Source organism: Triturus cristatus, chromosome 9 (assembly GCF_964204655.1).
Source record: "Triturus cristatus chromosome 9, aTriCri1.1, whole genome shotgun sequence".
NCBI classification, from domain to species: Eukaryota; Metazoa; Chordata; class Amphibia; order Caudata; family Salamandridae; genus Triturus; species Triturus cristatus.
The window spans coordinates 135,065,135-135,090,667 of NC_140592.1; the positions used below are offsets into that span (position 1 = coordinate 135,065,135).

The following is a 25,533-nucleotide window of genomic DNA, read 5'->3' on the forward strand; positions in this document are numbered from 1 at the left end:
CAAGATGGCTGCCAACACTTCTTGGATGAAGTGCTGAGAGCCAATCAGATCTCAGGATGAGATGTGTGGTTAGGCTCCGCCCACATATATATATGATTTTACTTTTGATTTCCTCAGGAACTACTGAACAGATTGACACCAGACCTGCAAAAGGCACCTCCCTGATCTGAGGACTACCTCTCTGCCAAATTTCAAGTAATTCTGTTCAGCCGTTCGAGCTGTACCTTGGACTAAAGGTCCCTATGGAAAAATGCATGGGGAAAACGTGTTTTGGGACCCCCTTTTTTCTCAGCCCCCGCTTAACGAATCACCCCGAGACTTGCAGGGTAGGAGCAGAGTGGAGCGCCCCACCTATTTTGAAAATTTTGCGAGGATTCGTCAATCGGCACCAAAGTTATTCCAAATAGAATGTTGCGGATTTCCAATGGAAACACTTCCTAACTATAACTATCTACTGGCGACCGCCAGTAGATAATATATATATATATATATATATATATATTTGTGAATGTCTCGCGCTGCCAGAATGCAAGATGAGTCGCACTCAGGATTTCAATTTTCGGAGTTGTATTTTATTGACATGATGTGTTTCGACAGCACGGTCAAAAAGTCATACACATATATATATAGACACACTGTTATGAGCGCCGGTGAGGAACGTTGTCAGCGCGTCTCATCATGGCCCGTCGGGAGGAAACCACACTTCCTGGCGGGCAATGCGGCGCACGTGAGACGTCATGACGCTTGTTCCGGCGTTTTGACGCTGGTTCCGGCGTCACATGCCCGTAAAGGAGGATCCAAAGAACCAGACGGTGCCGGATATTCCTTTTGCTTCCCGAGGGCCGCTGGGCTCTGAATTCTTTGCTCGGTTTGCAGTCCGTGTAGGGTAAGGGTGCACATGCACCAAAACTCCATTACCTCAAGGTGTTTGCGAGTGAGTGTGGTACTTTGAAGGCTAACTACATCCCGCGGCCGTGAAGTGAACAGCGTGGGTGTTCTGTTCAGTGGATTTGAGAGAAACCATAGGAATCACTTAGCAAGGGGAGGTTAAGCATTGCAACAAAAGTGCTGGAACTACAGTAATGAGGAGTGTTGCGGTGAACCTGAATGAGTGAGGCTTTTGAGTGTGAGGTGTCAGCCGTGATGGAAACGGCCCAAACACAAGCTTGGTAGAGTATCTTTGACTATAAGAACAACGGGGTGAAGTTGGTGTACAAAATATACTGGGGGAAGCACTGAGAGCCGAAGCCGGGATTCGAACCGGCAAATATATAGTGCTAAAGTATTCCGAAGCCGTGGATCGAGTATTTGTTTGTTCTGTGTCATTCAGTATATATTACTTTTTGTATTTTGAGTAACAGGGGGCATTTGAAAGAGGCGCAAAGCTCCCTGTGAAGCACCGCACCCTGAAGTCTAGGGTGGGTATGAGAGTTACGCTCCCTCCTTTGTTGAAACCCTGATATATATTATTCCCTCATATAGTATGCTTACGCTGTCCTATGTTTTATGTATTTAAAGGTGACTGCGTGCACTAACAAAAGAAAAAGACAGAACCTTAAGCTACTCATGATGAGAATGAGATCCGGTGTTATTTTCTTTTACAGGTACTAGAGAGATATGTAGTGATTTACCCAGAATAAATGCACAGTAGCCAGAATACGCATAGTTACAGTTGCCTAAATTGTGTGCTTCTGTTTACAGGTCGCCCTCCCCGCTGTCCCCATCCTTTCCTTCCCTCACTTGATCCAATCAACCTTCTGTGCTATAATAGCAGACAGAACTGAGACGATCAAGAGGTGGAACCCTTTTTGCAATGAACCAACTCCGAGGTATCCACCGAACTCCACGTGAAGCTATCAGAGCTGACACACACATATATATGAATATCTATCGTCCCTTATAATTGGAGTAGAACATTACACATGTACTTGGAACAGGTATAGAACCCCTTTTTAGTTTTAATGTTAATTTTAGTAGAACATTATGGGTGCTTCATATCAACCAGGTGTACTTAGAAGAGTTATAGTAACCCTTTTTAGTTTGAATGCACATCACAGGAAATGATGACTTATCGATAAACGAAGTCATACATCTATATTACATATACATACACATACAAACATATAAATATATTTTAAATATTTGCAGATGAAAATGTGCAGATGCAAAGGGCATGAAAAGGATCCATATGTCCTGGTATGACATATTTTAGTGGGCAAACTTAAAATTCAATGACATGGCATCAGTCCAAACTATTCTTTGTGGCGATATTCTTCCACGCAATTATAATTAATACCGAAAATGGAAAGATATATAAGATTGGATTTGTTAGATATGTTATTGTTCCAATGCTCATTTAACTATAAACCAAAATTCAACCCACTGAAACTTTATCTTTCAAATTCTTGATCTCTTATACGAAACAGATTGTCTGAGGGTGCATATGTTCAGGTAGACATGTCATGGATTAGATAGGCAGCCAAAATAGCAGAAAACATGCAGTCTACAAAGTTATATATATGACATATGCAGATATTACATACTACCTTCTGTAAGTTTGTCAGCCACAAGGGTTTCGTTCTTTGCTTCCTTGTCTGGTTTAGTTACAACCATAGACGACAGAGGTGTAACAAAACTATACTTGAGTGAAAGGTCCAAGGCTTTCTTCTTTAAAGCATCCTTTTCTTCCCCTTGAGCTGAAATGCTAAAAGAGAGTGCTACCATTAATGCACACTTACTCATAACCACCTGTTAAAGTTTGTTTTCAATGCATGATTTTTTCTGACAAATTATTTTGACTGCTAATGATTTTTATAGTGGATTCTAGACATCAATGCTGAATTAATATCATTGCACCTAAAACTATTTTATTTAGACATTTGTGTGTGTTATTAATGTGATTTAGTTGTGCCTCATGTTTACGAAGACACCATTTTAGACCAACATGGATGCTGTTCTGATGTGATGTTCATCAGGCTCCTGCTCATTTGACCTCCTAATCAATGCCTTTGTGCATGTCTTCTTTCATCACAGTCTTCGGAGACCATAGGACATTGTGATATAATTGGTTATTTTCGTTAGAGTGCATGCATTGTGAATGAACCTTTCTAGTTCTGATACTAGGACAACAACTCAAGGCCTCTCCAGCTGTAGAGCTGTTGCACTCTACTGTCTGTGTATGGCCCATTGTTTAGAAATATTGCAAATGAGTTGAACTTCCTATGATGACATGACACCGAAGCTCCGCAATGATTTTCTTAAAAGTGGGTTAGCGTTGTGTGCATTATTGGGACGCTTCTACTTGTGATTTGTCCAATATGTGTTATCACTAGTCATGCCATGCTGAATTTCCAGTCTTTGCTTACTACCTGTTCATAAAATGTGTATAAAAACCCCTGGTTTTGGAGATGCGTCACAGACTTTGCTTCCCCACCAGAGACTCTGTCTGATTTCTTAGTAACTTTCCTCTAGGGGTACTGATGATTTCTGTTATGATTTTGCTGTTTATTTCAGACTTAGGCATATTCTGATTTCTGATATCTACTCTGCATCTATTTCTTCATGGTGTTTAACTTTTATTCTGTACTTCTTGATTTTTGTAATACAACCCTTTAACTTTTCCCTGATCTACAACTCAGTTATTGAGGGGTCCCATTTACTTATTTATATTTTGCTAAATTGATGTTGGGCCTGATATTGAATTGGGTGCTGTTCTTTATAATAAGACAAAGGGTGCAGGAGTGGAAACTCCAGATGTTCATTTTGGGGTGATCTAGGTTTTGGGGTGCATTACAATTTGGGGTTCGAGGTTCTGCTCCTACACACCACAACTCATAATATTTGAACATTACATTGACATAAATATGTGTAGCATTCTAATATTATCGCATGATCTCAAATGTAGTCATAATGATTATATGGGCATGTCAAACAACAACAGTCAATACATTTGATACATAACACGCCATCCAAATCCTTCAGCACCAAATATAGAATTCTCTTGTATCATCAGGCATCAGATACCATCAAACTAGGCCCAAATGTAACTGTCATTAAATATTATTTGTGGTTTGTATGTCATTGCGTGACTGATCGTGGCCTTAGCTTGATTTTCGGCTTGTACAGTTACCATGGTCAAGCACAAACTTCCAAATACCTGGAATTGGGAGGTTGCGTTTTGTTGTTTTGGTTTGCATTGCAGACTTCACTATCACTACCTTTGATATCCCTTACTTAAAGACTCACAACGCGAAGGCGTCAGAGGTGAACTAGTGTAGAGAAGCAAACTTTAACAATACTCTCCGGGTGACAAATCTACAACCTGTTTAGTTTAGCAATAAGCTATCAAGATGGCAGAGGTGCACATTTATTAAATTAGGCATTTCCCCAGGGCATTGGAAGAGGGCAGCTGACACCTTTGTCACTTTCACCAGCTTCTCAGAGTTAATTACAGCAGGTGTTTCAGGAGAGAGAGGATAGACAGTAGAGAGGAGAGTGAGGGGGTGACTGGCGGAGGGACAAAGGGAGCAGCCTGGTTTAAACATTTTCACCAGCACTACTTTTAGTTGCCACTCTGGCCCTGGTGGGGCTTAGAGTTGAAAGCCATGTTCACTGGTTTTATTGGCAGGTCAACCTTTCCCTTCACACATACAGCACAGTCACAGCAGTGTAAACTTTCACAACCCTCTGATATCTGATATTTGTTTTACATATTTTATCTTCAATTATTTCTGCTATTGTTTTTTTTAACAGAGCCTAATATAGCTCGAACTTGACCAAAATCGGGTATCGTGTATCAGACCATTTGCATTATATGAGAACACATTCATTTTTGTTAGGCACGGGGAGATTAAGTGATTTGCCAAGAATCACAGGATGTTCAGCGTCATTGCTGTGACTCAAACCCAGGTCTCCAGATTTGAGGTCAACATCCCTAGCCGTTAGTCTTTGCATATGATGCAGCTGTTTTTGAAGACGCAGCAGGCTCATAAAGGGAGCCAGTGGAGTTCCATAACGGCGGGGCAGGGAGTGGCAATAAGCCATATTTATATTTCTTCAGGCCCTTGCTGAAGTCTGATACAGCGTGTAGGATGCCCTTGCGAAGAGCTAGTGTGGAGTCCAGAAGGATCTGGAGCAGGACATTGCCATAATCAGATGAGAGACCTTGAGGTCTTAAACACCAGTTCTGAAATCACTTTCTGAAGGGAATGGTTTCACTTTGTTCAATAGAAAGATCTGGTATCAGTCTGTCTTGACTTTCTTGGCAATGTTTTCCTTGCAGCTAAGTCCACTGTGAATGTGAGTGATTTGCTATTGGGTGAAAGCTGGGGTTCAAACCTGTCCATCCTCACGCCATTGAGCTAGGTGTAGAATAATTGTTGCTTGCAGTTCTTCTACTTGGTGAATACAAGAGAATTATGTGGTGTGGAACACCCCTTCAAATAAATTGCCAGTCAGATCCCACTGATCACCGTCAGTTGGATCATATCCTCATGACAGTGCTGGTTGAGTTTTCACCTGGGTGGTCACATGAGTGACTAACATGCACCCAGATCCCTGAATGCCAGACTAATTTATAATAGCACACCAGTGGAACCATTTGTCACTCATATGCAGTCTATTTCACTGTTCACAGTGACTCCACAAAAGAGGTTAGAGGTGCAACCCATTCTTCTCTGCTTGGACACTTGTGTTGAGCACTCTTCAGCAATGTGAAATTGGGTATTCAAGACCTTGCTTCAGGGCAGTACCAGCTTTCACTTCCTCCTCAGTCCACGTGTCTTTTGGCAGACTTCAGAGTCCCACGTGACACTAACCTTGTTGTGTGAGTGGTATTTGGCTCAGGACACTACTCCAAGAATTTCATTCTCTCTCAGTACCTACAGCATGGACATTCCTCAAGTTCTCTGATGTTTCACCAGTCTGACCTATCACTGGCTCTGGCAGTAACCAGTGGCCAACACTATACTGCCAGGGCCTTCCAACTCTGTTGAGCATAGATTAATGGATTGGTCAGACAGCAAAGAAATTTGAACCAACATCCAGTATATTGTCAGAACTCGATATTTCATGCGGCCTGTTGCTGTGATCTACTGCTCACACCTTCCCTGAAATACAGTTCAGCTTGAGGGTCTGGGGGTGAACGATGGCTAGATTTTCACAATTAAAATTACACCCAACAAGAAGCTTTAGCGGATCTAAATCTTATCCAAGCGGTCTCAGGTTCCACGCACAAGGCGAGCCATACTTTAGATCATTTATTTACTAATTGCCCCTCGTTGCATGCTGACAGCCCAGCGCATTGGATCTGGTCCGACTATTACCCGGTACATTTCAGATCCTGGTGTGCAACAATAGATCTATAGATCTGCAAATTCATTTAGACCTTGGCATAAAATATCTGAGTGTAACTTACCAGTCTTACTCACCTCCTATATTCTCTCCTTAAAAAGCAATAAGAGGCAGATGTTCTCTCTTTCAACGATCACCTCCTCCACGGAATCAATCAAATGGTTCATATAAAAGGAGGATCTTATGAGAAATTGAAACCTTCCGCTCTCAGTTTTTCCCATGAAGTTAAAGTGGCTAAACACCACTGTAAGCAGCTGGAACAGAAATGGCTAAAACAATTTGACATTTTGGAGAAAGTGGTCTAAAACGAGGCTTTAAAGAACTTTTGGAGACTCATTCAGAAAACTCAGGCGAAAGCATTCACTGCTCAAATTTCCTGTGCAATCAATGTGCTGAGGAAATTGTTTTAGCTGTCCACTTTTTTCAAGCTCCTGTCGTGCATCAACAAAAATGTACTTAGTCTCAATCAGTTTGCGATAATTGTATTGAATTATTTTCACAATAAGATTGAAAACATCTTCACTAATGAGGCAAGCTGCTCTCCGAATAAATTTGTTAAAATTTAGAGGCGGTGGAGAGCATACAAAATGTCAGACAGGGGAAACCCATGCGAGTCAGGCGAGCGCATGCTACAATATACACTCCGGGAGTGGGCTGTCTGAGGGGTGGAGGTGAGTTCAGAGCTGGTAGAATGGAAACAAAAGAAAAGCAGTCTACACTTTCTATGAAGCAGACCTAATGAGCCCATTGAAGATATGTAAAATAAAGGAACCTGACAAATGTAGCATTGTTGATGTACATGTTGACTGTAAACGCTGTGCAGATTTACAATATGTAAAGCTGAATAAAAATTGATTAAAAGAAAGAAGAAAACATCTATGCTAATTTTGTTGACTAATGCTTCACCAACCCAGCCTTTTTCTCAGCAAGAGATGGGCAGGTTGGCTGGCCCTAGCTTTGCAGCTTTTAAAATAATTTCCTTGGAGGAATATGGTCAGGCAATTATGACTTGCAGGCCAGGCTCACCTCTTGACCGTTGCCTCCTTGGATTCTAAAATCAGTCTTGTACATAATAAATCCTATTCTACACATCATATTTAACTAGTATCTGCCTTTTTAGGATTGTTTCATTAAGCTGGAAGAGAGCATAGGCACTACCCGTTCTAAAGAAACTGAAAGCTGATTCCTGATCCCAAGCAAAATGACATCAATTTATCTTCTGCCAGCTCTTTCACACATGCTGTAAAAGTTGGTAAACAAATAGATATCGCAATTTTTAGAAGAGCACCAGCTACGCCATAGGACACAATTCGGCTTTTGCTGAGGTTTTAGCACTGAAACTGCTTTACTTGAGGATGCCAAATTCATAAAGGGCAATTTAGGCCAGGCCTCTAAAGTGGTCATAGTTATTTTGGACCTGTATGCTGCTATCAACACGGTGCTCCTACAACACTGTTAGAGTGTTTGAAATAGAATGGTATACAAGGGTGTAGAAAAGACTCATTTTTGGGTGGTCATCGCGACTGAGCGCTAGATTTTGTTGCTTTCTTAACTGCACACTGGGGCACTGTCCAGTGCCCAGTGTTTGTGATCCGTGCCCTAAAACATGTCAAATTGGCTAAACCTCTAATTGGCATATTTAACTTATCTATTTTACCTATCAGCTCTAGAATAAGGGCCAAAATGCACCCAGGGCCTCTCAGTTAAATGTCACTAGTGGGCTGCAGTACCCGTTATGATACCACTAAAGTGACAGTGCAAAGCATGTGTTGGCTACACGCAGTGGATTGGGCCAAAGACATGTTGAAGAAAATGAACTGATTAGTTAGGCAAAGCAGCCAGCGATGTCTGAGGTGGCGTCGTCATTGGGAAGCAGCTGTATGAAGTCAAGGCGAAGATTTCTAAATTCGCACTTTGTCACTTTTTGGAAGTTTAAAAACTGCAGCGGGACCTTAGCTTCAGGCTGTAGCCAATGCAGGCTCCAGGAGGGCACCACCTAACAGGTTTTTGCTGCTGCAGAGAAGAACAGAGCGGGAGCTACCACAACGGCAGGCCCACCAATGAGGGACCTCAGACGGATCAGCGAGCAGGTAGGTCCTGGTCTCCTGTTGCTTCACAGGCCACTTTCGGTAGAAAGGTTTCAAAGTACAAAGTTTCAGGTTTTGGATGGACACGCACCCTTAGCACCACTTCCAAGGGTCCAGGAATGGTTGGGCACCACTTGGGGAGACAAGGGTCAGGACTTACTCCAGACAGAGGCCAGGTGCAGGGCTCAAGGTCTCTGAAGCTTCATATGTCCCTGTAGCTCATACAGGAGGCCAGCGAACTAGCCCTTGGAGTCAATGGCAATACTGGGATCAAGCAGCAAGACAGGCCTCAAGACAGCCCTCAGGTGCAGCAGGGCAGTCCTCTGAAATACAGAGCAGGCCTCAAGGAGCAGGAAAGTCCTCTGAAGTGCATACCAGTAATTCTTGTGGTCCTCCACAGGTCCAGGAATATACTGAAAAGTTGGCCTATGGTTCAAATATGTATACCTGGTGCAAGCCTTTGAAGTGGCTGTAAACGTCTAGACCACCCACACATCTGGTTTTGGAAATTTCATTCCTTCCCCTGCCCAGGCTCCAAGTGGTGTAGGGTAACAAGAGGCTGGAGTGAGGTTATTTTGTGAGTGTGCTAAAGGCAACCCTTCGAATTGTAAGTGGGGCAGAAAACAGTTCTGTCCCATCCACAGACTACACTCAAGGGTTTTCTCACCAATATATAAAAAGAGAACACAGATCAATATAATTGCATACAGGAAGAACTATAACTGTAAACAAGGCCTCTTATATCATGATGCAATACTGTTTGTTCCCAGTGGAAAATTGCAACAACGTGATTCTCAAACTGCTGGGCATCCTGGGATAGCTAAGACAAGAGACTTGATAAAAAGACACTTGTGGTGACCGTATTTGACAAAAGCCATCTAAGATTATTGAAATAGTTATAATTTTAGTGCTCATTCCAGGAATGAAAGGAGGAAACCCTTTGGACTGCTCCAAACACTTCTGTATCCTAGTCAGCCATGGTCAATGATATCTATGACCTTCATTGTAGACCTTCCAGAGTCCAAGAAACATAGCACCATCATAGTAGTAATAGACCATTTCAACAAATTACGGCATTTAATTAACTAAATTCTCCAGTGCCCCTCTCAGGGTAGTGTAGCAGAGCAATCCAAGACCTACTTAGTGAAGCTGGTGTGGGCTAACAGTTGTAATTCATTGGAACTCAATAATAACCCTCAATATAAGATTCTCCATTCAGTATTTTTCCATTCCATGCTCAGTGTTACCTGTATTAAGCTGTTATACTATGTCATACTATGTCATACTATGAAAGTCTGCCAATATCGGGTGTACTTGTGCCAACATATGCATAGAAATGCAAAAGCGTTGTTATAGCCCGCATAGCCGTTGCTCTTCCTTCCCCTCTACACTCTTCTTTCTCCTCTTTGCTTTCTTTTGCCTGTCCTCTTTTCTTCCGACATTGTTCGTTGAGATTAGTCTTTTGGTATCCATAAAGGCACATTACCCTCAATCAATGATTACACATGCAAAACTTGGCCTAGGATACGTAATGTTACTCTGAAGCACGCTTTCTGTATACCTTGTAAAGTCAATAAAGCATTTTGAAAAAAAAAGGAAAAGTATATTTATTACACAGACACTACTATATAATCACAAATATATATATCAGGTGGTTGGAAGAACCTTTGGTGACACCCACCCTTACATCACCTTTCACCCCAGTAGGTGCTGAACCACCATTATTATCATGCCCCCATCTAGACCAGTTGTAACATTATACTATAAGGGTGTGTCATTTTATACAGATAGCCTATTGGCTTTGGCAATGGGTTATCACATTAATTTATACCTCATGCCTATTGGCTTTTTTAGGGTGTCTCTACATTATTAAAACAGAAAGCCATTGTTAGGGTTCACTATTAAAATCAATGGAATCAATAACCATATACAAATTGAGCCTGTGTTTTTTTTTTTTAATATTGCCATAGTAATTAGAGTCATTTTGGTAATTCCGCATTACTCTTGTGATGCAAAAGTAACAAAAGTATGTGATTACACCTGCTTAAGTACTCAATAGTAATTTGGAGCAAAAAACTCACCTCAGGGGGACAGGAACAACAAAGTTAGAAAGCACGAGTGACTGCAGGCTCCTGCTGTTCAAGTCTGGTTGTATTTAGCGCTATTGTCTAAGAGCAAAATGCATCCTCTGGGCCATTTTGGACACAAGGGTGCATTCTGTGCTAGTAAAGGGGTGCTAAATTCTGGAATTAAGAGTGATTATATGTAATTTTGTGTTAATTACACAGAATTATGCTAGAGGCAATTACACCAGTTACAGCCACCCCCTATTAAAATACATTCGTTGTTACTATAAGCATTGCAATGTTCATCAATAGCCATTGTCTACAAAAGCATATCATTCAGGAATTTTAAAAACATTCACCAAAATGTAACAGTGTGTTTCTTTTACCTCTACAGGCCACACAATGTAGCCATAGGGCCAACTACTAGGGGTCCAAGCATTTCAGAGCCAAAGAGCACAAGCTCCAGCTCCGGCAGTGGGTGGGGGCCCTGGACCTCTTTGGGGCACCACAGAGAAAATATATAAACTTCCAGCTCCCTTCCGGGGCACTCCTAGGCCTGATCATTGAATATTTATAAGCAATTTCCCAAAACATGGAAGTTGTGATCCTTTTACTTTTTCTTTTTAATCTTTCAGTGCCCCGGTCTAACCACACTTGGTGGGGAGCATCATTGGTAACACAAGACTCACCAACCTTGCCGGCTCCCTGATTGTAGCTTCTGTGCTGCAATGGAGCCAACACTTCTATTTCTGCACCTATAGGGAGTGGACCCTATTAACACCCCCTCCCTTAGAATATTGACTGTGTCAGCCGCAGGGCCATGGCCCTTTCGAGGGGTATGAAGGAGAGATCAGGTGGAGCACCACCTGCTCGTCTGCTCATTTGTTCCATTTAAAAAACAACAAATCTTTAAAGTGGCCTAATTCGGGCCCCATTGGACTGGTTCTGATGATCTTTGGCTCGTATTGGTCCTCGTGGCAAGGGCTAGCCAAGTGGCCTCCTGGCCTTTAAAATGGTGCACTTTGCCTAGAGCTTGGTGGTTGTTCTGGCCCCCTGCACAGGTCTTCTCCTCAACCTATCTCCTGGTGCTCCTCTCCTGCTAGTGGGGACATCTTGCACAGCCTCCCCCCTACCAGACTGCAGCATACCCTTCTGTCCATAGTCCCAGGCCCCATGGCCTCCAGCCGGCTAGAAGGACACCTTGAGGATATTTGATTACAGGTCTTCCCCTAGCTATTACAGATGGGGCATAAAGGTCCCACCTCCATCTAGTCGGAGGGTCAGCTAAGGGCAAAAGTAATTACTCCATCTTGTGGAGCATCAGGTGGCTCCTCTTTCCAGCTGGCCATCCCCCTGTTATTTCACCTCCAGAGTCCAGAATCTTCCTTAATGTCTCTCCCTTGTGCAAGGGTTTATCAGTGGGGTGGAAAGTTCTAGATGCCATGCACCTCTTGCCAATCCTAGGATGCTGCATCATCCCTCCACCCTTGTCTAAAACCTCCTGCACAGAACTCTGGGGCAATCCAATGCGGAGCCATCAAGTTTTCTCTCTCAAGAGCTCCTCTGAGGATCTCAGCTCCACCCTCAGCTGACATCAATGCCAGATACCCTCCCACCAAAACGTACAGGCAAGCTCCTCCTGTTTTGGGTTTAGCTGTCTGGGTTTCCTCCTTTTTTAAGTGGGCCTGTGCTGACCTAGCCCAGGTGCAGTGTGATAATTAGTTATCAAATGTAGATTTCTCCCACACCCCTTTTCTATCCCAGGAACGAGTTTAATCACTGATAATTGCTCATGTTACACAGGGTGGCCTTTGTTTCCTCTGCTGGGAAGCAGAGTAATTAACTTGGCCCAAGAGGTGGGACGAAGGCCCGGAATCTGATTATAAGCTGAGCCTGAGAAATATGACAATCATTGACGTCCCATAAGATGTATTTGTGTGTTATTTGAAAATGCAAAATCAAACTCAGTATGCATGTTTTACACTTTTCTGGACTGTGTAAGCCAAAGTGGAGTCAAACTGCACTTTAAGGCAGATTTTACTCATATGTATAATACAGTGAAAACGCAACATATTTTCCAGTAAACCCTACTGACCTATCTGTGAACGCCCACACACAATAAGGCCTACCCGAGGCCAGACCCTACTGTTGCTGAGTCTGTTCTAAACCAGACTACCTGTGTGGAATTACCAGGCTGAACACAACTGTACTCTCATATGCATAGCCCACACACATGCTCACACGAATGTGGACATGTGTCACTGTGTAACCAGCCCAGTGCCATTTATCTTCGCTGCACGGCAGCAGCCTTACGTTAAAAGATGGACACTGGGGGTAAATGCACTCAATCCAATTACAGTGAATTTACCATGAGTAAGACTCAGTAGTGATACTTACCCAAAGTAAATGTCCAGAAACCAGGTGAACAAAGGCGAAAAAACCTGGTGAAATAAATGGGATGAACCCATTCACAAAACTACCTATTGCTGAATTTGCATATAATAACTCACTGCATGGTTCTTTTGGTTGCTTATATCCTGCTGCTCCTTCGGGTTCCATTTACTCATGTTTCCAGCTTTAGTCACATCCATTCACAAGTCACGTCCATTCACAAGTTTCCAGCAAGACCTTCTTGTTACACAGAAGAAAGCTATCCAAAATCGTGTTAAGGCCAAGGCACATTACAAAAAGAAAGTTGATTAATTATGTACACTAGGTTCAGCTTGCAATGTGAATTATAATGTTTTCTGTTCACCAAGTATGTGTCAATAGGAGGCTCTCACCTAAAATGTTCTCCTGGGTTTGTGGGTCAATTTAGTATCACTCAATTGATAGGACCCATAAACCTCAAATTAGAAAATCTCAAACACTGCAAAATTGATTCTGCCTCAAACCTGACAGCCCCCGTAACACTTTATAAACTGCTAGTGGAGTTCTTCCTGGAGCACCAAAATGGCCAATATGCAGGTTCGTTACACTGCCTCAGGGCCTTGTGTGATAATCCATTGTTGGACTTGGCCCTTTTTGCAGGGTCATCCCAGAACTTTTTGCCTTCCTCCTGTACTTTCTCTGACCTGTTTTTGTTGGTTGTATGACTCTGGCCACTTTATCACTGCTGATCAGTGCTAAAGTGCATATGCTCTGCCTATTGTAAATTGATGTATGGATTAGTGACTCCATGATTGGCTGCGTGGTTTACTTGTCAGACCCTACTACAGTGCACTGCGTGCGCCCAGGGCTTGTAAATCAAAGGCTGCTGGTGGGCTTGCAGCACTGGTTGTGCCACCTACAGAAGCAGCTTGTAAAGTGTGTCTCAGGCCTGCCATTGCAGAGCCTGTGTGCAGTCTGGTACTGCCATGCTGACTGGGCAAGTGCACCCACTTGCCAGTCCCTGAACCTTCCCTTTTCTGCATATTAGTCACCCCTATGGTAGGCCCAAGGGCAGGGTGCATTGTAGGTAAAAGGTAGGACATGCCCTGATGTGTGTGGTATGTCCTGATAGTGAATTACAGCCATTTTCGTTTTTTTACTATTGCAAGGCTGCCTGTTCCTCATAGGCCAGAATGACCTATAACTGACTCAGGGAACTAGATTGAAATTCGAGTTTAGTATGCCATAACTTTGAATGATAAAATGCATCTTTTAGTGAAGTTTGTTTTAACATTCTGTGTTTGAAAATACCACTTTTAGAAAGTGAGACAGGGTGAGTCAGCACAAGGCTGAATAGAGAGATTTACATGGAGAGTGGTAGGAGGAGTTGCACCTGGGTCTGAATAGGGCTGTGCCTTCCCTCCACAATGCTGGCTCCACCTCCTGTGGTGCATCTGATGTCCCTGGCCCACATTGTCAGAGGAAAGAAGTAAACAAAGTGATCCAGGACTGACCAGAACTGGTTTGGACTAGGCAAAGGTCTCTCTGCCTTCAGAGAACAAAGAGAATATGAGTATACAAGGGGGGACCCAGATCCCAGAACTTTAGATCACTTTTGGGAAACAAGAAGAACCTTTGCTGAGGAGAGGAACCAGAGAGAAACTAACTGAGGAGGAGACTATCCCTAAGTTGAGTGCTGTTTGGTGGATTGGCCTGCAGTGGTTGCCTGACTGCCAAAGAAAGGAGAAAGGAACTTTGTGCTACTTTCATCAACTTGTAAAGGATCTCCAAGGTCTTGAAGATAGAGCTTGCCTCCTGCGGAAGTCTCAGGGACAACAGACTTCACCAACCAGCTTCCCTGCATTCCCTTGCAGGCAATTTGAAGTGACTGCTGTTGTGTTGGGCCTTCTGAGAGACTGTGTGTTGTTGGAGCTGGAAGCGCGACTCACGGAGGAGAAGTATGTCGCAGCCACAGCCGCTGTCATCGCATCACTGAAGAAGGGTGTCGCCACTGCCGCATCGCATTGCCTAAGCACGACACATCGCCAGAGAAGAGTGTCGCTGTCGCAGAAGACTCTGTCGCATCACCGGAGAAGCGTGTTGCCGCCACAGCCGCTGTTGTCTCATCACTGAAGAAGGGTGTTGCCGCTGCCGCTGTTGCATCGCATCGCCGAAGCACCTCGCATCACCGGAGAAGACTGTCGCCGTCGCAGCAGACGGCGTCGCATCACCGGAGAAGCATGTCGCAGGGCTTGTCGTGACTCAGAAGATTTGCAGAGTCGCTGCACGGCCGTCAGGCGTCCACGCATCACCTCGTAGTTGTCACATCAAGGAGAAGACGCCATTTTTGTTTCATTGCACTGGATCTTCATCGCATCACGGCGCTGCTCGTCGCATCACCACGGAAGCGCAGTAAGAAACCGACGCATCCCCTCCCCACGCCAAGAAGAACCGACGCATCATCGCCTCCTATGCAACAGTAGGGAACCGATGCATCACTGTTATTGCGTGTACGGAACCGACGCATCACCTTCCCTGCAGCACTTTCATTGTATAGCGTTACGCATCCCAAGGTACATTGAACAATAAGTGTCGCATTTACCATCTAAAGAGAACTAAGCTATTTCTACCATTTTTAAAGTACAGTATTGTGGATTTCTTTTCGTTTGTGGTCTTGTGTTAAATCTATATAAAACTACTTATTTTTTATATACAACCTGCGTGGTGTTCATCCGTAGTGTTGTCACTGGATTACTGTATGTGTTCACAAATACTTTACACACTGCTTCTGAGATAAGCCTGTCTGCTCATTCCAAGCTACCAAGGGGGTGAGCAGGGGTTATTTTAGGAGTGTACCCCCTTACCCTGACTAGACGCAAGGGTCCCTATTTGGTCAAAGGTACCTACCTCTACCAACTAGAGACCCCCAAATCTAACAGCCATCTTAACTATCTGGGTCACGGGGCTTATAGGGCAATCCCTTGCACCTCAATCATGATCCTTTATTATTTGTTCACCAACACAGTTTGGTGCCGCACTGTTTAATTTTTAATGCTGAGTGCCCTTGCCTCTGCACTGTCAAGTTCATGCATGAGAGTCCACTGCTGCTCTCTTCAGCCGGCTCCTGAATAGACTGTACTAATCTGTGCTGGAGTGGGAGCCATCGTGTCTCTTTTCCCAGCTGAGGGCATGCACCTTGATGCAAAATGCAGCTGTCTCCTCATACAAGAGCACGGGTGAGAAGAGGGCTTTGTTTAGTAGATTCAGACCCTGTGGTATAGGGCTCCCTGGAACAAGTTACGACCAGAGCCAAAATATGGGTCGTAGGGGATCTCGGGGAGGGGGACCCAGGCACGCACCTCGCCATTGTGACTGAAAAACATGAAGATGTGCCAAACCTCTTGGACCTCCTTGTAAAAAACATCAGATCACTATGTGCTCAGTTTTCCACCTGGTCCACCCAAGGGACCAGGCTTTTTTGGAGGTATTCTCTGGCATCATTTTACTACCGGTGAATAACTCAAGCCACTAGGACCGATTTCTTTAGGCTTTATGACCTCTAAGCTTAGCTTTGCTTCTGTGAACTTGATTTTTGGGCTCCCTTCATCAGACCAATCCTCTGCATAGGCTTCTCACATTCTCGCCTGCTTCAGGGCAATCATTCACTTTGCCTCCACAAACAACAAGTCGAACACCCTCCTGGCCATAACCCACAGATCACTACTTACATGGCATCTGGTTGTCAGCTGAGACAGGGGCCAGTTCCCATAATTCCCAAGGGAACCATCCGGTGAACACCAGCAGGTTCATTTCCCTACTGTTTCTTAGGGAGCCAGTGCCACTGGCCCCATAGAGACCCATCCTAGTAATGGGTGCCAGCTGAAGTTTCAGAGTCCCATAGTCTATCTTTGCAGCGGGTCAGAGGTCTTCTTTCTTTGAGTTGTCCCTTATTTCAGTATTGCAGCCCAAGGTCTGTGTCTTCTCAAGTGCTTCTCCTTTGTGCATGGCTTTTGAGTGGGGTGAACAGTTCTAGAAGCCAGGCTTTATGTCCTATACTCCTCAACAACAAGACTTTCCTTTGCCTGTTCTCCATCCCTTTTAGCCTCGTTCCCAAGACCGCCGGAACAAGATTCGTCACAAGACAATGCTGTCTATCGTAACACTGTATAAATATTTGCTTCACAATATATGTTGTAAAGCGCTCTGATACCTCTGGGTCTAGCTAGCGCTATATGAAACTCTTAAATAAATAAATAAAAATAAATTAATGCTGCACGCAAACAGTAATAAAGTGAAAACATAAGGAAAATCCCAAACTAATTTAGACATTTGAGTGAATTTTAATAAATTATTGGACACCAAATCTACAAAAATCCAGTCAGGAGAACGAGAGTTATGAATATTTTAAGGTTTTAGTAAAAGTGCCAACCGCATTCGGCCACGATGGAGTGCGGTTTGGATACAAAAAGTGGATTGGGCTTGGTCAGCGCTCACCTTCAGACTTAGAAAATGTTCTGAGAAAAATGTTCTGAGAAGGTAAAGTTCAGATGTGAAAGGCTTCAGGAGATGTCTGAGAAGAGAGCGTAGTCATGTGATAGCGATAGTCTTGTGTCGAAGCCACAGTGAAGATTTCTACTTTAGGACTTAGGGCCTTATTATGATGTCAGGCAGACTTGGGTCCGCCAGACACCGTCACGGACAGGGTCTGACTGGCCTCCGACCAGCAGTACCGACCGCTGAAATACAATGCAACCGCAAATGGTACGGTCGCAAGCTGCTTTTTCTGTATGGGAGCTTGTGCTGCAGTTGGAAACTGGTCGCAGCACATGCTCCCATACCGAAAAGGGGAGTTTGTGTTCATCCTTGCACTGCATGGCAGGTACCTCATGGTGCCTGCCACACTGTGCAGGAATGAACCTCGGCTACCAACCAGAGGCTGCTGGTTGAAGAGGACCCTCCTAGGGGCCAACCTACTCGCTTTCAGACAGGCTGTCCATGTTGGAAAGCCCATCACGGAAGGCCTGCCGGAAACGGAGCATCTTATATGGACAGTGTAAAATGCCCTCTATATGGAATACCGGCCTGTCTCCAACTGGCCGACGGGCTCGTTGAGCCCTTCGAAATCCAGATGGAATTACTGGCCAGTTTCACTTCCAACCACCTTAATTGTAAGTCGGCAGGTCAGAGGCTTTGTGATCAAGTTCGTAATCAGGCCCTGAGTCTCTGAAATGGAAGTCGAAAATCTCCAGCAGGATGAGGCAGAGCACTGTAGCCAAAGACAGTTCCACGAGGTCTGCAAAGGACTGCTGAAATGGATTTGCTGCTGCAGAGAAGAACATAGTGGGAGGAGCCGCAAAGTCAATCCGACCAGCGATGCTCCTCGGGCAGATAGGCAAGCAGGTTGGCCTTGCTCTCCTCCTGGTTCTCCGAGCATTTTTTTGCCAAAAGTTGACCCCCTCTTGGATTTGGGTTATCTGGGCACCTTCAGCACCTCTTCTAAGGGTACTGGAGTGGATGGGCACAATTGAGGATCAGTACTCACTCAGGCTGCATCCAGGCGAGGAGTAAAGCTTGAGGAAGCCTTTTGTGTCCCTGTGGCTCGAAAAGAAGGAGGCAAGTAAACTAGCTCTTATGAGTGACTCTGGAGGTCCAGGGACAAATGAAGCTCCAGTCCTTGAATCCAGCCTGAAGGCAGCAGAGCAGCAGGGCTACAGGGCAGCACTCCAGCAGGGTATCCGTCCCTCAGAGCAGCAGGGCATCAGTCCTTCAGAGCAGCAGTCCAGCAGAGTGACATTCCATCCAGCGCACAGCAGTCCTTCTTCCTGGCAGAGTATCCATAGGTCCAGATGTGCACTGAAGAGATGGTATCCGAGAGCCTACATTTATACCCCGGAGCCCTGGTTCAGGAAGGTGGGAGAAGCTTCTAGACAGGGGATTTGAAGTGCATGGAATTTCCTTCCTACCCTGCCCTGGCACGAAGCTGGCAATGTGAGATCTTTAGGCCCTTTGTGTAGAGGCAAAGCAAACCTAATCCCTCTATTGTGTGACTATCTGGGTGAAATTCGCAAAGTCTAACTGTCAGTTATATGTGACCATATGCTGCACATCAATGAAGGATGAAAGAATTAAATATTTAAACAACTGTTTTAATGATAGAGGTGTACGATCATGTAGACAAGCCTTGGTAGTTTGTTTTAAGCCAAAGTACATAGTAATGAATGCAAATTTTACAAAATTTCTGATTCTTGCAAAAATGAAATTGGAAGTCAGTGATTTGAGCATAGTAAGATCGGAAGTTGCTGATAGCTAGAGAAGAACTTTGAATTGCACATGCGAATTTGCAGAAAAGTAATGACCTTATAACTGTAAATTACTCTTATTTTATGATTTGCTGTGTTGACTTGTAATAATGATGAACTGATTTAGTGTATATAGTGTATTCTCTATTACTCACTGTGGAAATTGTTCGGCTAAGGGTAATGATGGATTTCGGAATTATAGATATGTTTTAATGGTCGTGTATTGATGATTTTCTAATTGTAAGATTTTAATTAATCATGCAATAAAGTTATTATTATTTTCAGTCATATGATCAATGCCAGGGGGTAGGCACAAAAGGGCTAGGGGCGGAAAAATGCCAACTTTCTAAAAGTGCATACTTTAAAATTGCAATCAAAAACCACACTTTACCATTAAATAGGGTTTATCATTACAATTCCAAAGACATCAAACTTGTCTAGCTACCAGCTCCCAATTGGGAATTACAGCCTATTAAACGTAAAAAGGAATTCCCAATGCTATCCTATGGGAGGGGTAGGCCTCATATTAGTGAAAAACACATTTGGGAGTTTTTCACTACCAGGAAGGGTAAAAATTTAAAGTATATGCCCAACCTTTTAATTACAAAGCACCCTGCCCTATGGGCTACCCAGAGCCTACTCAGGGGTGACATATATGTAATAAAGAGAGAGATGAAGGCTTGGCATGGGGCTTTAATGGCAAGTCAACATGACAGTTAAAAGCTGTATTCAGGCTGCAGTTACAGACCTGGGGCATGTTTTTATGGTGCTACTTAAGTGGGTGACACATTAAGTGCTGCAGGCCCACTCTTAGCATTTAATTTACAGGCCTTGGGTGTATGGTAAACCACTGTAAAAGAGGCTTTTCAAGTAAATTAAATATGCCAATTGGGTATAAACTAATTTAACCATGTTTTAGGGAAGGAAGCAGAAGTACTTGAGCACTGGTTAGCAGTGGCAAAGTGCAAAAAGTCTTAATGCCAACAAAAATGAGTGCAGCAAAAATGACAAAGGTGTGGCAAAACGATTTGGGGAAAGCATCTCTAAGGCTGATAGGTCTAACACTCATCATCAGATGTTGACTTGCATTGCCAATGTTCAACACTTCCCAAGGTTGAAAGCTCTAAGTTTATATGGCCTGTCATTTCCAACGGGACCAGTAATAGTAACTACTATTCCTACTGGAAATATAAAATCAATGGGAACGCTGCAAGTCTGTTTAGTTTCAAATTGGGAGCATTTTTTCATAGGTGAAATCTCTGTTTGAAACTTTAGGGAAATATTGAGGACAGCCCAGAGGAATGAGAAGCAGAACTCCGTCATAATTCCTCCTCTCTAAGAAGATCCTCAAGGACCTACTTGTAGTGCTATATTTCCAGCAACCAAGACTACTATGCTTAATCTTCATTTCATGCAAATACTATACACAATAAGGTACTTTGCAATCCAGCTAAGGTAACATTCTGCACCAATAACACTTTTGGACAGTCATAACCTAGAAAGGCAGTGTAGCCTGCAAGTATACACTGTTAACATTATAAGATCTAATACATCATGAATGACCTCAAAGATCCTCATAATAACTTACTGTTGTTCCAGTAACTGCTGTATAGTTAGATAGGCCCATAGCCGCTCAGTGTATTCACCAAAAATATACTGCTGGTGTTGCCAAGCTTCTCCTACTTTTCCTTCCATGTTGAAAGTAAAGTTGTTGGTTGCCTGATGAACACATTACAATGATCATTATCATAATGTATCACTATTACAGAGATCATCATTGTTAAGGATGCTAATTGTCATTGATATCTCTATTCTCAGTGACAGTAATCCCTTCTACATACTGTGAACCATTAGATGTTGTTGCATGCACTTTGGGTTTTTGACTTGGGTTAGCAGACCGATTTAGAGTAACAATTGAATAATTGTATGGATTTATTCAAGTTTTTTGCATGTATTTGTGTAGGTATGTACATATGTATGAAGGGTGTCTATGGAGTGGAACCCTAGATAGTAAGCTTTCTATGAAATTCAGATTTAAATTCAAAAGGGCCAGTAGTGATAAAGCGGATCACTGACATAATATTGATCCAACAAATATCAAAAAACTGAAATAACGGAAATGAAATATTGATAATAAAAATATTGACTCCATATACTGAATTATAAAAAACCCTAATATTGGAACACAAATATCGTTGCTACAAGCATCGATTGTTACATATATCAAAAAGAAAAATATCAGAAACAAAATATTGTTACCTATCTATCCACACAATATCGAGTATAATATTATCACCAAAATAATTGAATAATCATTAATAAAACAATAAAAAAATACTTGACACATAAAACAATTATTTTAAGTAAACCCAAATTTTGTTATACACATATTTTTAATTTCAATAAAAATATATTACATCAACAGAATATTTACCATTCACCCCCAAAATGTACATATTTAAATATATACAATAAAACCCCCCAAGCATAGCATCAACTACAAACAACTATACACCAACCTAAATATTACTAAATATATATGCTGAGGGGCTCATTACGATGTTGGGTGGAATAACTCGACCGTCTCGGTCATGGGACCGTCCGGCACTCGGTCGGTGGTCCCGACCGCCCCGTTAGGATGTGACCGAACACTATTCGTTGCATTCATATATTTTAACAATAGGAGCCTGCATTTCGGACTTAAACCGTCAGGAATGTAAAATGGGAGGTGAGGTTCATCCCAGCACCCCATGGCAGGCACCTCAAGGTGCTCCCTCGGCCTCCAACCAGAGACCATGCACCACAGGGGGCACTGCTGGGGGCCCCCCAAAGACGCTTTCCTGGGCAGTTTCCATGTCGAACAGACCGGCATGGAAAATATGTCAGAAACCGTCATTGTAATCTCAAGGGCAGAATTGCCTGCCCCTGATATTACTTGCAGCATTCCGACTGGCGGACAGGCTCTCCGAGCCCATTGGAAGCCATCAGGAATGACCGGTCAGATTCCTTACCAACTGCCTACATCCTAATGAGGCGGTTGGAAAAGAATCTGACCGGTTAATTACGATGCGGCTGCAAAGGCTCAGGGCACAAGAGTACATCATCGCCCCACCAGCAGTGAGCCAAGAGGCGCATTTGTAGAGTGGTGTAAAAGGGGCGTGGCCTTCGACCATCTCTCAGCAATCCCACTCTGTGGGACTTACCTGAGGTACCTGGTGAGCTAGTTGGCCCCCAGGGACCCTCAGGAATGAAGGGGACTTAATCCCCCTAGTTAGAACATGCCAGGGGGCACATTTGCCGAGTGGTACAGGGAGGGTGCAGGGCCTCCGGCGAGATGCCGGCTTTTCTTTTTTTTTATATATTTTTAGGAGGGGGCTGTGTGGCCCCCCTTCTTTTAATATTTTTTGGGCCCTGCAGATCCCATCCCACAGAGCCTTAGCATTTTTTTCTTTCTTTTAAAAAAAAAAACGGGAAGGGGGCGCGCGGACTCCCTTCTGTAGGCCACTATTGGCCCCGAGGACCACATCCTGGGGCCTGGCCTTGTTTAAAAAAAACTTTTTTTTCCCCGGGAATACAGCATGTCATTTGGGGATTGGTGTTTGTATATAAATATATATTCACTTAAAAAACCGTAGGTTTCACACACGTTATAGTTAGGAATTAGCATTTAAAAAACCTTGCAAATTCACTTAAAAAACCATAGGTTTCACACAGGTTATAGTTAGGTGGACATTTCACTCGTAAAAAACCAATGAAATTCCCCCGTTATAGTTAGTTCAGATAACTCTAACTCGCGCGCCCGCAATCCACTGCTCATGACGTCACATATTACATCACTCATGACATGGTCAGTGGCATCACTCATGACATCACTGATGACATCATCCTTGTGATAGAGTGGCGGTCGCGCGAGTTATAGTTAAAACCTTGGGGGTCCTTCTATGACCCCCTGACAAAGGCTAGGGGGTCAGGAACTGTCTTCCCTGCCCCCTTTTCACGTTTTCCACCTTTTTTCCACCTTTCCTTTTCAGTGCGACAGACAAGATGGCGGCCGACACTTCCTGATTTTGACCGATTCGAATGTTGACTGACATCTAACAACCAATCAGAATTACGCTCGCGCACGTTAGGGTGCGCGCACGGTGCGCGCACGGTGTGCGCTTATAGATATTTATATGCTTTTAAATGCAATTTTCTCAGGAAATACTGAACAGATTGACTCCAGATATGCAAAAGGCACTTCCCTGACCTGAGGAATACCCCTTTGCAAAATTTCAAGTAATTCTGTTCAGCCGTTCGGGCTGTACCTTCGACTAAAGGTCCTATGGGAAAATGCATGGGGAAAACGTGTTTTGGGACCCCCCTTTTTCTCGGCCCCCGCTTCACGAATAACCCCGAGACTTTCAGGGTAGGAGCTGAGCGGAGCGCCCCATTAGTTTTGAAAATTTCGCGCGGATTCGTCAACCGGCGCCAAAGTTATTCAAAATAGAATTTTCAGATTTCCCATGGAAACACGATCCTAACTATAACTATCTACTGGCGACCGCCAGTAGATAATATATATATATATATAAATATATATATATATATATATATATATTACCTACTGGCGGTCGCCAGTAGGTAGTTATAGTTAGGACCACGTTTCCATAGGAAATCTGCAACATTCTATTTTGAATAACTTTGGCGCCGGTCGACGAATCCTCGCGAATTTTTCAAAATAGGTGGGGCGCTCCGCTCCGCTCCTTCCCTGAAAGTCTCGGGGGGATTCGTCAAGCGGGGGCTGAGATAAAAGGGGGGTCCCAAAATGCGTTTTTCCCATGCATTTTTCCATAGGACCTTTAGACAGGGCTACAGCCCGAACGGCTGAACAGAATTACTAGAAATTTGGCAGAGAGGTAGTCCTCAGGTCAAGGAAGTGCCTTTTGTAGGTTTGGTGTAAATCTGTTCAGTAGATTCTGAGAAAATAGCCTTTAAATCAATATATATATCTGAGCCAGCTTACGGTGCGCTTACGGTACGCTTACCGTACGCGTACGGTGGCGTGCGCGAGCGCGATTCTGATTGGCTCTTAGATCTTAGTAAACATTCGATTCGGCCGAAACCAGGAAGCGGCGGCCGCCATTTTCTCTCTCGCACTGAGAGTGAAGTTTAAAATATAAAGCACAAAAACATGTAAAGGGGCTGTTTAGACAGCTCCCACACACATAGCAATGTTGAGGGAGTCCCCAAAGATCCCCCAAGGCCAAAAACGGAATTTTAATTTTTTCGCTAATTTCGCCGATTATGCTACCGTACGCGTACGGTAAAAAATTATTAAAAAAAAAAAGTTATCCACACTCTCCCCACCCCGTGTGCAATTGGTGCCCGAAGGGCACCAATTGTCCTTTGTTTATTAAAGATGAGTTAAACTAAAATATTTTAAAAATAAATAATAAAAAATAAAATTATCCACACTCTCTCCACCCCGTGTGCAAATGGTGCCCGAAGGGCACCATTTGTGCATGGCTTATAACAACGTACGAAAAATTAAAATATTACCTTTCAAAACGAAGTGCATCATATGTCCTCCATGTGCGCACGGTGCGCGAAGCGCATCGTGCGTACATGGCCCATCTAGCGTAACGTGGGCACACGGTGCGCGTAGCGCACCGCGTGCCCACCGTGCGTGCACGGCACTAACTGCGTAAAGTGGGCGCGCGGTGCGCGAAGCGCACCGTGCACGCACGGAACGAACTGCGTTAAGTGGGCGCGCACGCCACGAATGGCGTAAAGTAACTAAGCATTTAAAAAAACGTACAAATTCACTGAAAAAACCATAGGTTTCACACACGTTATAGTTAGGAATTAGCATTTAAAAAACCTTGCAAATTCACTGAAAAAACCATAGGTTTCACACATGTTATAGTTAGCGGAAATTTTACTGATAAAAAACCAATGAAATTCCCCCGTTATAGTTAGTGCAGGCAACTATAACTCACGCGACCGCAATCTTCTGCTGATGACATATGTGTCTTTATGAAAAAAAAATATTTGTAATATATGTATAGCTAAAAATGTATGGAAGAAGACATGGGCAAATAAGTGTCTAAATACAGTATTAGCATCAGCAGAGGATTGCGGTCGCGTGAGTTATAGTTGCCTGCACTAACTATAACGGGGGAATTTCATTGGTTTTTTATCAGTAAAATTTCCGCTAACTATAACATGTGTGAAACCTATGGTTTTTTCAGTGAATATATATATATATATATATATATATATATATATATATACACACACACACACACACATATGAACCACCCAAAAAAAAAAAAACTATAAACAACTGTAACCAATAAAATGAAACAAACAATTAAA

At 43.4% G+C, this 25,533-nt stretch overlaps 1 protein-coding gene across 2 annotated transcripts in view; it reads right to left on the reverse strand.

Moving 5' to 3' along the window:
* Positions 1–25,533, reverse strand: part of LOC146797519 (inter-alpha-trypsin inhibitor heavy chain H3-like) — a 415,853-nt gene that overhangs the window by 212,582 nt on the left and 177,738 nt on the right. For both annotated transcript variants that reach the window (XM_085624536.1, XM_085624537.1), the window contains exons 13-14: positions 20,762–20,892; positions 2,547–2,704 (exon numbers count right to left, since the gene is read on the reverse strand). In XM_085624536.1, coding sequence (XP_085480662.1) covers positions 2,547–2,704; positions 20,762–20,892 — 289 coding nt within the window. The remainder of the gene's footprint in view (positions 1–2,546; positions 2,705–20,761; positions 20,893–25,533) is intronic.